The sequence below is a fragment of the Pithys albifrons genome, chromosome 4, assembly GCF_047495875.1.
Source record: "Pithys albifrons albifrons isolate INPA30051 chromosome 4, PitAlb_v1, whole genome shotgun sequence".
Taxonomy (NCBI): domain Eukaryota; kingdom Metazoa; phylum Chordata; class Aves; order Passeriformes; family Thamnophilidae; genus Pithys; species Pithys albifrons.
Window position 1 is genome coordinate 76,988,167 of NC_092461.1, and position 17,389 is coordinate 77,005,555.

At 39.0% G+C, this 17,389-nt stretch overlaps 1 protein-coding gene across 5 annotated transcripts in view; it reads left to right on the forward strand.

Annotated features, from left to right (window-relative positions):
- The window catches only part of TMEM241 (transmembrane protein 241), a 71,298-nt gene that overhangs the window by 14,144 nt on the left and 39,765 nt on the right, over positions 1-17,389 (forward strand). For 4 of the 5 annotated variants that reach the window (XM_071554676.1, XM_071554677.1, XM_071554675.1 and 1 more), the window contains exons 5-13: positions 307-384; positions 2,275-2,300; positions 3,810-3,861; positions 4,968-5,016; positions 6,993-7,038; positions 8,030-8,065; positions 13,764-13,798; positions 15,010-15,079; positions 17,059-17,152. In XM_071554676.1, coding sequence (XP_071410777.1) covers positions 307-384; positions 2,275-2,300; positions 3,810-3,861; positions 4,968-5,016; positions 6,993-7,038; positions 8,030-8,065; positions 13,764-13,798; positions 15,010-15,079; positions 17,059-17,152 — 486 coding nt within the window. The remainder of the gene's footprint in view (positions 1-306; positions 385-2,274; positions 2,301-3,809; positions 3,862-4,967; positions 5,017-6,992; positions 7,039-8,029; positions 8,066-13,763; positions 13,799-15,009; positions 15,080-17,058; positions 17,153-17,389) is intronic. The other variant, XM_071554674.1, reaches the window with a different exon arrangement.

Genomic DNA, 17,389 nt, shown 5'->3' on the forward strand with positions numbered 1-17,389 from the left:
TAGAGGTAGAAACCTGGTGCAAATTGTACTGAGGTAGCTGTGTACAAACCAACCATCTGAGCACTCAGAAGTGGGAGAAGCAGGAAGCTGTGTTGCAGCAGGGTCTGCATTTTAAGATCCCTGTGCCATGTGATACTCATCGGAATGGGTCTAAGACACTTCTAGGAGATGTGGCACGGATTTACAGCTTAAAAAACACACCCCCCAAACCACAAATGTGGGACAGCTGTCTCTAGGAGTGCCCCTTCCTCTGTGTGTGATTGTTCTGGGTTGATTCGGGCGATTTTTTTTGTCTCCCAATGGCAGCCAATCCCGGTGTTCCTCACTGTGCACAATGCAGCAGAAGTTATAACCTGTGGGTTCCAGAAGTTTGTGCAGAAAGAGGTAATTGATCTATTTATTGGTACATTCAAGGTGACACTTATAATTTAACTGCCCTGTGACAAGATACTTAATTTATTTTAATACAAGCATTAGTGCCATGTGCTTTTTCTAGTCTTACTACAATAGCTATTCATTACTGAGACCCAGAGAGAGCTTTGCTGTTGACAAGTATCTATACTGATGTCTCCTTTTCCTCTTTAGCTGATGAAACACTGCAAATGCCTGTCACTGGTTTGATCTGCATTTTTAAGACTGACTTGATCCTGCTTGTTTTTTCCTTTTGAAAATTGATACTCCCTGTCTGTCATGCCCTGCAATGGCTGAGTGTGTCTCTAGGTCCAGGGCTTAGCCTATTACCTAGAGGGGTGTGCCCCCCCCTGCTCCCCCCAACCATGTAGCCCCCAGGGAGCCCGCAAGGACAACACAGGGACCACAGGACAAAGAGAGAGAGCACTCTATTGATAACAGAAGGGGGTATTTATGGGTTCAAGGAGGATCAGGATATGACCATTAGGGATCCCGAGGGGCTTTGGAATTTCACTAATAGGATGCAGGGGTTAATAACCAATAGAAAGGGTTCGATACAGGCCAATGAGAAAACTTTCTGAGCCTTCATCAAGGACACTGCAGACATTCCAAAGTGGGAGGTAAGGGTAACTCAGGGGATTTTGGGAAGAAGAAGGGTGACTTGGCAAAAAGAACAATAGACTCCATCTCGTACATTTAAACAACATTAAAACCCTCGGGTTTTAAGGCATTAGAGTTAGCTTCTTCATTTTCTTCACAAGTCCACTTCTGACAGGACTTTTTCTATTCCAGATACAGTAAGTCGAATGCCACAATGCCCTATGTGAAAATCTCATTGTTTGAGTTGAGAGAGAGGAGGGCTGTGTCCTTAGATCTAACCAGTATAATATATATAGTATATTGTATGATTACAGGTAGATCACATCTCCATGTGAAATGCAGGGGAAACAGTGCATTTTTTAATTTGTTTTGAATTCTTGCGATCTGCCCCAAGACCTGTGAAAGTCAGGAAAATAATCCCTGCACCCTTTAGTAAGAGCTGGGTTTGTTTGTCATGAGTTGTATTAGGGAGCCTTCTTTTTAAGCTTTTCTTGAAATGCTTTTCTAATTTACTGAAGAGTTGCTGTGTGAACTAACACTGGGAAATCATTCATCATAAAGCCATTTCTACAGTGGCCTCTGACTTGCTGTACCGTTCATTATATCTGTTGTCTGTATAGAAGACAAATAAATGACCCATGTTTACTACTTCTAGCAAATGGAAGAGGTCACTAAGGTTATGCCTAAGGGACACAGCAGTCTGTGCCATGGTATGTCCCTGTGCCATTGTTCTCTGATTAGTGTCCCTGTCAAAGTGTTTCATATTTTCCTTCTATGTCACAAGCTTGTGATTCCTTTCTTTAAAAACAAAAGCACCACAGACAAGGATAATGCAAACACAGACCTTGCTGGGAAGCGTCTCAGGAATAATTTTGTACCAAAGAATTGGGAAGCTTTCATGACTTGACATCAAGACTGATTTGACTGATACCTTTGATTAGGTACTTAATTAGTACCTAATTAAGAAAACTCAGTGCACACATGACACAGTTTTGATGTAATTCAAGTTTGAAAACCAGATATAAAGTTCATGTCTAGTTTTAGATTTATCTGCTGGTAAATAATCTGAAAATACAAATCAAGTTGAAGTAGGCTAATCTGTGATCCTAATTCTTCTTTTCCAAATTAAATTTGCTAAGTTTTAATGTGTTTGGTGTAGTAAGATCAGCTGTCATCACTTCCCAGTTTTTGGAAGAAGAAAGCACTATTTCATGATTTTTAGTGTTAAATTTCAATGTTTTAATTACACTTTCTTTTTTACAGCAGATCTCTCATCTGAAAGTCTGTAGGTAAGCTTTTAAGACTACTCAGATTCAGATTCAGACTTGTTTTGGCTTCAGCTTCTGTATTCACTTCAGATAATAGCACACTGAAACAATGAAGAATGTAAGGCACATTCCTGTGGGCAGTGAGCCTAAATTGCAACATAGGAGTAATTAAATACTTTTGATTTTTTTTAAACAATTGCTCGAACATATATATGGGTTTTTTTCTCCTTACAAAAAATAAAAAAGACAGAAGTCAAGTCTTGAATGAAAAAGCAATGCTCATAACATTTTTGGAAAGGAGATGGAAACCAGGTTTGAAGTTCCAGTGGGTAATTGTAAACAGTAACAGAAAGATAATGTGTTAGAAATAGCTAGAAATGCCTTTCCTAGGAAGTAAAAGGTAAGTGATGTCCATTTCTGCTAGAATCATTTGTATCAATGTGGGAGCAGGTCTCTTCTGCCATGTCTGAAATGAAAGGTGAGAGGAAATGGCCTTAAGTTACACAAGGGAAGGTTCAGGTTAGATATTAGAAAAAGAATTCCCCAAAAGAGTTGTTAGGCATTGCAGTAAGTTGCCCAGGGAGATGGTAGAGTCACTGTCTCTGGAAGTGTTCAAGAGGCATCTGGATGTGGCACTTGGGGAGACGGCTTAGGGGTGGTCATGATGGTGCTGGATTGATAGTTGGAGTGCTGATCTTAAAGGTCTCTTCCAACTTTGATGATTTTGTGATTCAGTGATTCTAAGCTACATAACCCACCAAACCTTGTTGGCCCTGGTTGTTTAGGCTTCAAAAAGGAGATAGAAAGGGACAAAGAGAAGTCAACTAGTCATGTATTAAAAGTTTCATTCTGTGCCGCCACATCCCCTTGAAGAAAGCATATTTGCTGTCATCTGCATCCTGTAATCTTTCAGCTGTACTTAAGAGTGGATAATGGTGGGTTATTATTTGGTATACTTTGAAGGCATTATCTTCCTAATTTCTTCCTGTTGTTTCCATTATCTGACTTACTCTAGCCTTGTTCACCACTGGATTATTGTCAAGGATACTGGGTTTTTTATAATCTTTATTCTGTCTTTTCCTAAGCCCCTAGAGAACAGGAAAATAAGTTGCAAAACCAAGTGTATGTTGTTATTAATAATGACAGTCCTCAGAAATTCCACATCAGTGTATTCAGTGTAGCGTGAAGAAATACTGACTCAGCCACAGGTTAAGAATTTATTTAGCCTAAATCAGTGGACTAGTAGAGGACTTGTGCAGTCCTTAAGCCATTTCTAGTGTAATACATCTTGTTTCCATTTTCCTCTGTGTTCTTGTTTTTATCACTTCTGAGATGTTTTGTGCTGCTTTATGAGTTACAAAGAAAGCACGATGAAAAACTTACTTGTGGTGACAAAAATTGCTTTCTTAATATGGAATAAAAACTGAAAGTGTCAGTGTAAAATTGAGTCGAATTGCTTCTACTTTGCTGAGAGTACAAATCCAGGTTGCAAGTTTTTGGTCTTGTAGCCTTTTTTTCTCTTCTCCACAGTGTGCTGTTCCTCCTGGCAGCAGCAGTGTGCCTTCCTCTGTGTGACACACAGGTGAGCTCAGCTTTTTAAAGCAGCTCTAGTTAGACCTTGATGTGTAACATCTTGTTAACATACAAGGGATGCAGCATTTACTTGTAAGCTGGAGTAGGATTTCTGCAAAGGAACTGTAAATATTTTCTGTTGCTGTGTTGTAGTCTTTCTTGTTTTACTGTGTTCGCATCATAGTAAAACCTCTGAGCTGTGTGGACATGCAGCTGTCTGGTGAAGGTGGTGGCTGGGGAAACCATGGTTTTATTTCTTACAGGGCTTCCAGCAAATCACACGTTTGTGTTAATTACATGTACTTTCAGAAAATTCCTAAATTAGTTTTATATTCACTCTACATGCTTTCTGTAGCTACTGGCAAAAGAAAGGAGGTACCTCCAGAGAGTGCTCTGTCCCACAAATGTTTATTCATTGGAGATTCTCTTTTGGAGACCTATTGAGGCTGCTTCCTTGCTTTGCATACTTCAGTTAATAGCGCTGAATTCAGATGAATCTGGAACTTGTCTTGGCATCTGATCAAACACAGCCATTGGAAGCATTGCACCTGCACTACCTCTGTGTAATCCATGGGGCAGAGCTGGAACTTCTGGTATATCATTCATCTCCCCTGAAAGCAGACAGCTAAAATATGCCAGATCTCTCTCAAAAATATTTGGTTTTCCTCACTGATTGGAAAGAGGGCCTGCTTTGCTCAGAGAGAGATGTCTGTTTGAAGCACTTTTTTGGATATTCTTCTGTGCTTAGTTGGAGCCTTAGCTGCTGCAGAGGCTGAGAGCAGAAAGCAGGCAAGGCAAAAAGCTTAGAGGTAGTCCTCTGATCCTTTTGCTCCTCCTTGACTGCCAATACAAGACTAAACAGACTGGGGATTGTTTAAAATGGTAAAATAGAACTTTCCATGTCAAGACAAGCTGAGAATCTGGGTAACTGGCATATGCTGGATCTCCAAGTGAGACAGGAAGAACTTCAGTCTTCCCAGTCTTTAGTCATCTTCTCTTTCCTTGTAGCATAGCTTCCACATGCTGTACTTGCTTTCTGAAGTTAACTGCCAGGAAATGACAATATTTATGTTTACATGAACGTGTTTTTATTTATATAGATGTTCTTTATTGCAGTTTGATCCAAATGGTTATTTATGGGCTCTAATTCACTTGATCTGTGTTGGTAAGTAATTTTCTTTTAGAAAATTAGGAAGAATAAATGTTTTGAAGAAATCAACTTTATTATGAAATTACTGATATTTGAGATTCTTTACTGTAAGAAACACTTGGAAAGAATGAAGACCAATAAATATAAGACAATGCATTCCTATTACAGCTTTTATGTTGAAAACAACAACAGAATAAACCAGATATTGCAGTCTGTTCATAGTGGATGAGAAAATGCACATACAGCTTCAAGCAGCACTAAGCTTTGCTGGTTGTTTTTTTAATGGTTGTCTACTGTGAGAGACTTCTTTCTGAGGGGAGAAGAAACATGAAAGAAACCAAGCAGTAACTTGTAGTTGGACCTTTATTGTACTCACAGATTTTATTTAAAAACTGCCAAAATACTCAGAAATATCATGGAATATGGTCCCCTAGGAAGCATGTTGAAATGTTGGGAAGGGGTTAAGCAATCATATGCATTTTTTTTAAATTTTAACGAGTTGCATAACCCATTAGGTTTTCTTTTGTCGTTTTTCAGACTAAACATTGATTTGGATAAATCATAATTCTTCCCTGAAATGCTAGAAACAGTCAGACCCAGAAAATCCAAAGAAAACAAGAGTAGTGATTTTTGACTAGGAGATTTGGAGCATTTGGGTGGATAATCAAGCACTTGTATTTGATTTTGCGTGGCCTATAAACTGAGTGACTCATTCATATATTAAGTCTTGTCTGCAGATTAGGGATTAGTCCTTTATTTCTTCTATTCAAATTGTAAAATTTTCAGGGCAGAGGTAATGTGTTTATGTGTATTCTTGTCTAGGGAGATCTAGAGCTCCCATTCTAAAATGTTGTTAATACACAGATAGGTTTGGGTGTTTATTGTTAGTAAATATTATATGGTAAACATTTGCTTATTTAGATAAAAGTAAACCTATGGATTTTTCACATCAAATACTTGTTTTCTGTAGTGAGTGATGTTACTGCTTTCTCAAAGCCAAGGGGTCTCAATTGTAAAGCACTGTTTGGTCATGGAGGTAAAAAACTGCTTAGAAAGTCTTCAGAAAGCTTCTGTGTGTTTGAAACATGTAGGAGTGCAAACAATGTTTATGCTCAAAATACAGCTTCTTTCCATTTGTCTTGGTTTTGAGAGTTTTTGATATGACTGTTGGTGAGTTTTTGTGTAATTAGGTGTCCTATCAACTGAAATAAGGATGCTACAAGAAAGGGCAAACAGGTGAACTAACTTACTGCATAATTAATCAAGACAGAGCATTAGAGAAAGGACATGGGTTCTACCCTTCAACTTGTCTAATGGAGGCAGAATTGAGGACTTCTGTTTCAGTGTTCTACTGGATTTACTTTTCATGTTCTGGTTCTCTCTGCAAATAAATAAAAGAAAATACCACAAAGCCTTGAAAAAAGGGTATGGGAAAATAGAGCCTGAAGCTGTATTGTTTTTCCATGAGTGCTTAAGGCTTTAGCCAGAATAGAAATGTGAGCTAACCAAGAGGTGGGTGGGTCAAGAATGTAAAGGATCTGGAGATGCTAGAGCTGAGAGAACTTTAAATAGGAAAGACAGCTCAGAGCCAACAGCTCTAGATAGGGGTCTACACAGATGAACATATGATAGAATTTACCCCCAAATAGGGTGGGTTGAAGAACCCATTCTGTGCCACTTTGCTGTATGTATTTATGCACAAATACACACACATGCACACACACAATCCTGCCGCGAGCTGGAAGTTGTCTCTTGCTCAGAAGGACTAGCAGAACCACAAAGGATGACTGCACTCTGAGCATATAGCACTTTGAAAACCATTAATTTGAAGTGATAGGTTAATTTTACTCATAGTTTAGGAATCCTTTGTGCTGTGTTTCTAAACTGTAATCCAGAGGGGCTCTGCGTCTGCCAGTACCATGGCCAAACAAGCTGTTGTTTGTCAGAATGATCGCACGTTATGGTAATTACACATGTCATTTCAATTACAGGGGCTTACAAAGTATTTCACAAGTTGTGGAAACCTGGCTCCTTAAGGTAATGTGTTTTCATACTCCTTTACAAAGAGAGAGATTGCTATCATAGAGGAGTAGAGACACGTCTGTGTAACAGTCAGGTAAACTGTAGCTTCTCTGCGTTATCAGCATGAGCTGAACCACTCTTGCTTAATCATTAATGACTTCCTTTGCAAGAGGAGCCTTATTTATTGTTGGTAACAATAGCATGTAGTTATTGATAGTTATACTGTAACTGGAACACTGAATTAGTTCTAAACAGTGTATTATCCAAGGATGATGACACAGTCCTGGAAAAAGCACTCCTAATTACCGGCACAGGTGTTAAGAGGAAATGTTAATTTGTGTTCATGTGGAAAGCTGCATGGTTTGAATCTGTCAGTACCTCTCTTTGTGGCACAGTCTCAAAAGTGTTCAGCAGCTGGTGACTTACACAGAACTGCTGGAATGACTGAGTACCTTAAGCACCTTGAAACCTTTCACTAATCCCATTTGCGTGTTAGAACTGCGACCATGCAAATAGTGGTCTTAGAATCAGGCGGCATTACATTTTCACAGTGTCTGTAATTTGCAGTTGTTTGTATAGACAGAGGTGGATCTGTTGCCACATATTATGCATGTATACATAATACATGCATCTGAAGAATATGAATATGCTCATTTATTTCAAAATCATTTTCTGTCTCTGGTTAAACGTTCTAAATTTTAGTCAGTTTCACTTTATCTCCACTTTAAATGAGACTCCCACTGACGTAGTAACAATGGAAATAATATGTGAATTATATGTAAACTAATATGCTGGTCAATCGAGAATTTCAGATTAATATTGATAAATTTATTACTATAATATGTTTATATAATTATAATATAATGTTAGTGTTACCTAACTGTATTATATGATTGAATATAATGTAATGTGACGGTGTTATAAAACTGCTTAATATACTGATCTCTTACATCAAATGAACTGCATTGCTAAATGAACACTGTTTTTTCTTTCTCTCCTCTCGCAGTGATTTGGACCAACAGTACATCAACTATGTATTCAGGTAAAATGAGTAAGTCATTGATACACCATAGCTGGTTTTATGTGGTATATGTTTTCATTTTCAACTGTGGGTTGTTGAGGAAACTCATAGCTACCACTACTTAAATGTATTTATTTAGCAGGACATTCACTGAAAGAACAGTGCTAAGCTGAAAGGTTTAGCAGCTGAATTTTTTTGGCCCTGTTTAGGGGTGGATGTGCCAATATACACCTGGGGAGGTAACGAGGTGTTAATTACGCATTTTTAAATCACCTTGTGCACAAGTGATCTATCGTTTCCAGAAATAATATTTACAGAGTAACTCCCTGGCAGTACCCCACTTCAGAAAATAAAACTTGTGCAAAATTGCCAGAAGGGGAGGTAGTGATTACAAAAGTACTGTGTGCAAAGAACATGAGCAGTAACTGATTGTTCAGAGTGCCCTTAGTGGGATTGAGTAATTCAGGCTTTCAGTTGTTTTTCTGATTTTGAGATATAAAAGTGGCTTGTTATTTTATAGCTAGAGAAAGAGCCTGAGTCACTGACCAGATTCCCCTGCTTTTTTAAACTCAGCCTTTTTCTCAAAGAGCCACACAAGTCAGGAAAGTCAGTGTATGTGGCTTCTGCTGGGTTTTGGTGAAGCTTTATTTGAAGTAGGGCATATGGAGACTTGATTAGATTCTCCTCCATCCATAATTACATCTCATATATGTGAGCCTCTTCTTGGGATTGTACCTAAAGTCATAATACGGGAACACTATGAAATAGGAATAATAAGTTCAAAGAAAGGATAGTCTAAAGGAATGGAAGGGGGAGCAGAACATAGGAATAACCACAACAAAAGTAAAGTTTTGCTTTTGTATTTGATTAGATGGATGTATGTTCTTGTCTGACCACATTAAAGATCCTTGATAGGACCACATCAGGGCAACAGTGTAGGAACATTGCTTCAGTTCAGTTCCCATTTATCTTGTGAGCATCACCCATATGATTATACTGTGTCTCTCTTTCTGTCTTAGTTCAATCAAGTATCCTATTTCCATAAATATGTAATGCAGACCTCTGGTTTTGCCTCTGTATGATTCCAGTGTCTATTGACCAGGGCCTCATTTGTGGACAAGATCTGAATATCAGTCTGCCTGAAGTAGGCTCTTGTTTAAGTCAGTTGTTTTCCATATATGCCAAGCACTATGAAATGCAAAGCAAATCAATTTTATGCAAAGAAGGTATGTGTGTTTATTGAAACGTTGAAAGAATTAGTCATGGAATTTGCAAATATGCTGCCACATGCAGAAATAACCCATGAAATCTTGAATGAGCGGTAGCTATTTCTCTGTGTTGAAGGGAAAATCATTAAACAAGCAGTAAATCAATTGATTTTTTTATTTGACAGCTGCCTGACTATAGCTCTTAGTTGTTGTTTTAGTTGAAAACTGCACATAGACCTGACCCTTTAAATTCAGATTATGGCTTAAATTTGCAGCTTTGTTTGAAAAGTCAGGGCTGGGTTCTTTCTCTGTTAGCTGATGATCTTGGTCCTTTGAAGTCTGTGAACTTGCGTCCAGCAGAGAGCAGGAGTTCCACATTACATGGAAAGTATGATTATTTATCTGGAAGCTTTTGAAGTAGAGAAACTTCTCACTAAGGAACTGTGAGGTGCAGTGGTATGTTTTTAAAACTGTTGTTTTTACCAAAAAAAAAAAAAACAACCACGAGTTTGTGCAAATTGGAAGGTAGCATCTGCTTAAAAGCAAGAATTTATTATCAAAGCTTCCAAAGATTTTACCAGTAAGAGGCTTAAAGGTCAGCATAGCTTGTAAGATGATGGTGCAAAGGAATTTCTGGAAAACAGGTGGCTGAGAGGAGGTTGCAGACTGGATAATTATTTATTTGTCTTGGGTCTGTGGATATCTATACATGTATGTATTTCTATGTGTTACAGAAGCTCACATTCCATAATGTTTGGAGCTCATCTTGCCTAGGGAAAACAGACAGTACCATGGACAATGGGATAAGTGGTATCTGATTTCTTCTAGAGTTTTGTTTTGTTTTCTCGTGAATGCTGATGTTAGAAAAGGTGCGAAATTTGGCGGAAGCTCTCTCTTTGTTTGCAACCTCCATGAATGTGCCACCTCCAGTAATTAACAGGACTTAAATATTTCTGCTGTAGAAGGCACTGGCAGGGTTTCTTTCTTCGTGAGACCTCTGCATATGTAGCTATCTTGGAGATCACTACCACTTCCCAAGTTTGGATGAAGCTGTTCAGAGTATTTGAGAGCTATGTAGAGGTGTGTACACACAGCTTTGCTGCACAGGATTAATTTCTGTAGAAAACAGTCAAAAGTATTTTTAAAGCTCACTGAGCAATGGAATCTGGAGATCTTGTCTATACGGGCATGATTATATGATTCTATGATTTTTGAAGGAACTTGGCTAGTGTGGTATCAATGCAACTTTCTCCTCTTGGCAGTATTATCCATAGTCTTTAAAGCTCCTTACTTCTAACGTAGATCTGACAGCTGACATGTGGCTGTGCAGGGAAGAGAAAGCAGCTGTGTGGGCACAGCCAGGTAGTGTTTAGAATCATTGAATCATTTAGGTTGAAGAAGACCCTAAGATCACTGAGTGCATTAAGCAAACACTACCAAGTCCTCTACTCACTAAGCACCACATCTATAAGTTTTTTAAATACCCCTGGGGATGGTAACTCAACCACTGCCCTGGGCAGCCTGTTCCAATGCTTGATAACACTTTTAGTGAAAAAATTTGTCCTAATATGTAGGAAAATATATAGGATTGTAGTAACAGAGGCTGTTAAAAACATTTCTGTTTGGTATGAAAGCACAGTTGTACTCTTGAGTGTAGAGACTACCTGCTTAGAGCAAATGGAAAGTTTTGCACCACATTACTAAAAGTTAGAATATACCAATATGTTAGAGTAAAAAAAATAGATTACAAAGAAACATTAACTAGATTGGCTCGCTTGCATGCTTCCAGAGCTGCAACTGTAATTAGTGAAGTCTCCTAACATTTGCTGTCCTTACACACCATGCACTGTTTCTTGGTTTAAGATCTGAAACAGTTTGGGAGAGAAGAACATCCTAAGAAAATGTACATGAATGGGAACTTTCCAGAACTAAACAGATCTGAAGAAATATTTGCTGATGTTGAAAATGTGGCATTCTTCTCACTTCATTGCTTACAGCATGATTATTCAATGGCTTTTCAAAAGGGAGCCAGGAACAAGTATAGGAGGGAAAGGAGAGCTGTGCTGTGCAGGGAAGGGTGAGGTGATGTTGTTTCTCAGTGCCCAATCCCATTCTGTTCATCCTTCTCCCTTGTGTGTAAGCATTAGAGGCAGGGAGTGGGAGAAAGAGAAGAGGGGCAATAGACTTCCAGTATCCTCACTCCAATTCTCCAATCCCCTTGATTCCACCTTCTTTTTCACGGCAGTATTGTATTCTCTGTACTCTGACTTCTGTGTTCTATTTATTAGTGGGTTTTTTTCTAGTAATCTTGCATTTTCTTTTGTTCCTTTCTGCTCCTGCACTTTTTATCAAGAAGGGAGTCAGATTTCTCCCCCCCTGTCTGACAAGAGGTAGCAGGAAGGGAGCGGTAGTAGTGTCTGCCTGTTATGTTGAGGGATACGTAATGTGTACTAGAAGCAGGTTGCAGCTCATCCTGGACTTTTTGTGAACTAAACACACTGCAGTAGATTTTCTGCATAAGGGGAAGACAGCTTTGCAGGCAGAAATTGCTATTCTTGCTGACAAAACGTCTTTTTAGCCAGAAAGGAAACCACGGATGACCCAGCCCTCAGTATTGAATACAGGGGAAGAAGAGAGGAGCAGAGAAATCCAACACAGGGATTTTGGTTTTGTTGCAACCTGGCGTCCAGGCTATCCTGCTAGAAACCTCTGAATCCCAAATCTGGTTTTACAACATCATTGTGTCCTTCTACTGATACTCTATTCAGAACAGAGCTACAATATGGTTGTAACGCCATCTAACCCATTTGCTTTAACCCGCCCCACACTTGACAAATAAGGTTTTGTTTTCCTCCTGTGTTTTCTTTGGATTGAAACCTGGGATGCGTGGTAGGGTTATCAATTCCTCTTGGTTGCAGAAGGAAGTTTCTCTCCAAGTATTTCCCAATCTCAGTGGTTTTTTGTTTAAAATTTAATAATGCAAAAAAAGCAAGTGGAGGAACTCAGTGTAGTAGGAATTTTCGTAACTGTTGATACAGTTTCACTTGCTCTGCCAGTCTCCTGTTTTTTCTGTTACTCAGTCAAAAGCAATAGACATTTGCTTCCTTTTCTCTCTTTACCAGGAAACTGAGGAATTGGGCCTGTTTATTGTGAATTCCTCTTGGTGTCCCATGCCGAGAGAGCACTGATGTGTGGGGAGGAGTGGCGGGGGGTGGAAATTACCTAGTGTAAGTGATCTGCTTTGCTTTGTTTAATATCTTTGTGGCAACAACATATTTTAAAAATGTATATAAATACTGACGATGTGAACATACTGTACCAGCTGATGCCTTTCAAAGACATCTAGAATGTAAAGCCTAAAATGCCTGCTTGTCTGTCCCTCATAAGCCCTTTCCTTCTTCAGCCCGTTGTGTTCCATGGCTGATTTCAGTGACAAGCTTCCCCTTTTACAGTTCCTTTTGCTTTTGGTGCCTCTGTGAATGACACTGGGATTCACCAGAGCCTGCTGAGGGCAGGTCACCAAGCCTGGTCACCAAGCAGTAGCCTGGTCATGTAGAGAGCTGGGACCAGCTGATCGAGGAGGTTTTGAAACAGTAGCTGTGTTAACACTGGAAAAGCGAGTTAACCTGGAATGCTTTAGCATTCATAGCATTAATGAATATCTTTTTGCCTCTGTAAGTGCAGTGCTTGGTGTTTTTATCAAGAAGCAAATTCTCCAGATACTCTTTTCTCCTTCTTCCACTTGTCCTTAGTGTTTGTCATGGTGTATATTGTTGTTAATTGGAACAAGCTGTAGCTCTGCTTTGGAGGCATACACGCTTCTCCCATCTTGCAGTACCCCTTCTAACCTTAGAAGCAACTTGGAATGAAAAAATACAGGAAAAAAATCCAAAATTTACAGGAAGAATCAGTAGCACTGAAAGAGGCTCTGTACAGCCTATACTGCAAACTCAGAGGATGAAGTCTTTGTAAGACCTCAGAAATCCTAAGTGACGATACTTCAAGTAAAGGAGTGATCATGGCTGATGTTTTTCATCACTTGTATCTTTCTGAAAAGTGTGAATCATTTGGGCTGGTACTTGGTTTTATTTTCATGTGTTTTTAAATTTGTTTAAGTGTAGTATTTGGCATAATATGAAACAACAACCACACATTGCAGCTTCAAGAAAAATTTCCTTGATAGGAGGGTAGAGTGGCCACGGGACAAGTTACACAGAGAGGTGTGGAATCTCTATGCTGGTAGATTTTTGAGACCTTGATTTTTGAGACAGAACCACAGAGGGCATGTTCCAATATTGGTTATAGTCCTGCTTCAGGTGAGCAATTGTACTAGGTGACCCCAGAGATTCCTTCATGATGAACGTTTTTTTTCTTTTAATTGCTACTCCATTATTCTATTTAACTGGAGGAAGTTTCACGATTAAAAAACAAACACAAAAGTGTCAGTTTATAGTGTTCAGCCCTTGTCATAAATTCTGTATTATACAATTAATTTTTTTTTTATTTTCTAGTGTGGTGCTGTTGGCCTCTGCATCCCATCCAGCAGGTGAAGTGGATTGAGTTCTTCCTTTGTTAGGTTTTCATATTGCCTTTCCTTGCCATGCATGTTTTTAGAGACCAAACCCACTAGGATTTTAGCCTTAGGTATGACCAATAATACATTACCCTGTAGGAGGAGCAGAGGAGTGTATAAAACTGGTGTAATTTGAATCATATTTCCTAATAACTTTCTTAGCTGCCCTTTGCAAAGCAGCAGCATGGGACAGACAGCAAAGAGCAGTTTTTGAGGTGGTACATGGTAAAGAACAAGGTTTTCCTAGATGAACATGTCCTCTTCACAGCAATGTCCCAGCAGGCCATATAGAACTGGGTTGTTTTCTCCGCATTGCCCTCAGTGCTGTGCAGGGTTTGTTTTGTTGCTTTCCTAAGATAATGAGAATGGCAGAGTTTACTGTTTTATGGTGGCTAAAATTCCCACCATAGTGGCATTTTTGTAGTTAGAAAGCTAAGGATGATCATCTCTTGCTTTCACTAGACGCTTGTTCAACCAGAAAAACAAAGAAAGAAGCATTTAACGAAACATAAATTCCTTTTTTTTGCCTGGTGGTACATATTGTGTACCTAGGTATCCCCACACTGGGACAGACATACATGTTAAGAAAAACAGTCTTGAATTTCAAAAAGTGAAAGACGGAACTTCCTGAAAATCTGTAGAGCCTGAAGGCCACAGAACTCCTGGGAGTTGTTGCTGCCAAGAGCAAACAGGACTCAGGTTCCTGGAAATGCAAGTACTCAAGAGCTCTACTTGGAGCTGGGAGAACTTACTTAAACTTCTCAACATGCTCTGTGTTAGAGAGTTCTAATGCCAGAGGGGGAAGCAACCACCATATGTGTGTGTATCCTGTTACTGTGGTAGGAATTATCACAAGCTCTGTAATAAAAGAAGTGGATATGATGCATGTCTGTCCACTGGCAACTGTTGCTTAAGCAGGATCTTCTGTATAGTAGCAAAGAATACTTTTACGTATCCCTTTTCCCTTTTTCAGCCAAAGGCAGGAACTGGCTGGAAGCAAGGTCAGAGAGAAATCATTAAACACATCAGAAATGTGGAAAGCATCATAAATGAAAAGTTAGCCAGCTGTAAAGGCTCAAAGGAATGTTAAACTAGTAATGTTCATGTAATTGCTGTTGCCTTGCTTGTAACGCTGGGTAATTTTTCCCCCTGTATTCCAATGAGTATATTGCTTTGTCCCTCAGGTGATCTCATCAGTGCCTTGGACTTTCCATTCCTGTATTTCTACAGGTTTCATAGCAGCTGCTGTGCCAGGTAACCTCTCTATAATGGGACATGTGAATATTTTCAAAGTAAGAGAGCACATTGACTTCCAGCCTTGATTCTCAGTTTAAAATTTTGGACTATGTAAAGCCTTAGTTATACTGGTTTCTGCTGGCATACACCAGTAAAACTGTGGAGAATGTACATGTGTGCATATCTGTGGATATGCGTTTGAAGGCCTGAGCTTCAAATGCGCTGGAATTTTATGTTTCCTTGAATGAGTGCATTCTGATAGGGAGAATTCCCAGTCACCAGTAAAATAATTTTTACCAAATGTAGCAAAGCTTTGGTACATAGCATCTCTCAAATGCTTCTGAAGTTGGATTAGCCCTTGTAAAACTTGCTGTTTGTGGTGATTACAAAGCATTAGTCTTCAGCAGTGTATGAATGTACATGGATTTATTTGCCTGTACATCTTGTTATTTGGCAGAATGCTTTTTTTTTTGTAAAAGGAACAGCTTTAACAAGTATTTCATTATTTTGAGAAGCAAAAGTTCCCTGCCTAATAGAATAATTTTCACAGGACAACATAAATATATTTCCTATAGATCTTAATTATCTCAAAAAATAATTACTCCTGTCTTTCCCCTCCAGTCTTTTGCTAAATAAAAGTATTTTCTTTTTAGAGGGGAAAAAAACATTTTCACTCTAACTGATGGCAAAAATATTTCCTGATTGTTAGGGATTTTCTAACTTGTATCTGGATTTTTTATTAAAAGGCAATATTAAGAATGATTGTTAAATAATTTCGAATGTACATAGTTTTTTGTTATGAAAGGGGCTTTTTTCCCAAGAGTGCACTACCCGCACTTCAAGTAACTTGCAATTAAGTATTAATGAATAAGTTTTTCCACTGTAGATAGGTGAAATCTATTTCTTCATGAAAGCAAGGTCTAACTGCAAGCACTAATTAATATCTGTCTAGTCCAGATATTCTTCTTTCACTTTGTTAGGATTTTAACACTTGTAGCCTCCAATTTCCACTTCCATTACCCCACCTTCAGTACACGTATAGCAGATAGCACTGTACACTACAGGAAGGGGAAGATGAATGGTTAAATGGAGAAAGAAGCGTGTCAGTTGCTCTCCTGCTTCTTGTAATCTAGTGTCTTTGTAGAGATAAAGTATTTGGAGGAAAACCTTTCCCATGCAGCTTCCACAGTACTTACTAGTCTCATGCCTCACAGTAGTTTGTGCCTCACATATTTTGAAGTCCTTTTTCTATTCCCTTCTTGCTGGTTTGCACTATTTCACTGGTTCACAACCAGTGAGTTGTATGTATGTCATAAGTGAAACAAACTCCAGAACCAAAGCTCATAAGCTCCAACCATTCCAGTGAAATGTGGAACAGTTTCCTTAAGAGTACTCTTGGCTATTGGAGCATTGGAGATTGCTGTTCTGTATGACTTGAGAATGAAAATTCTCTTAATTGTCAGCAGAAAACTTTTGAGTATCCTGTTCCCAGCACTACTGAGTCATCTATTTGTTATACAGTAGAGATGTATTTGACTTCCTAATTGGAATTTAGGTTTCATGAGGTTGAAACAGCTTGAAAGCTTCAGGCAAAAACTTTCCAGTGGGTATTTTTTCAGTTCAAGGCTCTGTGGAAGTTGAAGTGAGTTAGTTGCCAAACATGTGTGGTTCCTGTAGAAATTAGCATTGCTGTTATTCAGGGCCATTTCAATGCCTGAAGTTAACATTTCACTTCACGTTTGCAATAATCTCTACTTTTCTGATTATGCAAGTGCATTAGAGACCAGCCGTAAGAGTGTCAGACTTACTTTACTCAGATTTTAGTCACTAACTGAACAAACCCCAAAATGTACTGGACATAATGTAAGCTCCTTGTCCACCAGCTTTCTTTCCCCAAATGGGATTAGCACTGCAGTTCTGAAAACCAAGATGCCTGTAAGATCTTGCTTAGTTGAAATTAAGAGACTTTATTAACTGTCTTTCCCAATCCCTTGCAGTGGACTGTTGGGATTCTTTCTGATGTTGCACACAGTGAAGCTAAAAAGCAGCACAACCTCAGGGCAATATGCAGCCTGGAGTTTCCTTGCAAAGGTAAGAGACCATCCCAGGAACAGAGTGGATCTGGGCTTCTCCTGGGAGAACTGAGGAGTTTCTGCATCTCTCTAGTTTCCAGTGCTATTCCTACTTGATGCTTCAAGGGCCTGTCTGTGCAACCTGAATGTAGAGTTGAGACAAGTATCAGGTGAATAATACACCAGGATTGTTAGCTGAGATGAAATACTGTTGTGCTGGTTTAAAGGTAAACCAGCAGGAGAAATGAACCCAACT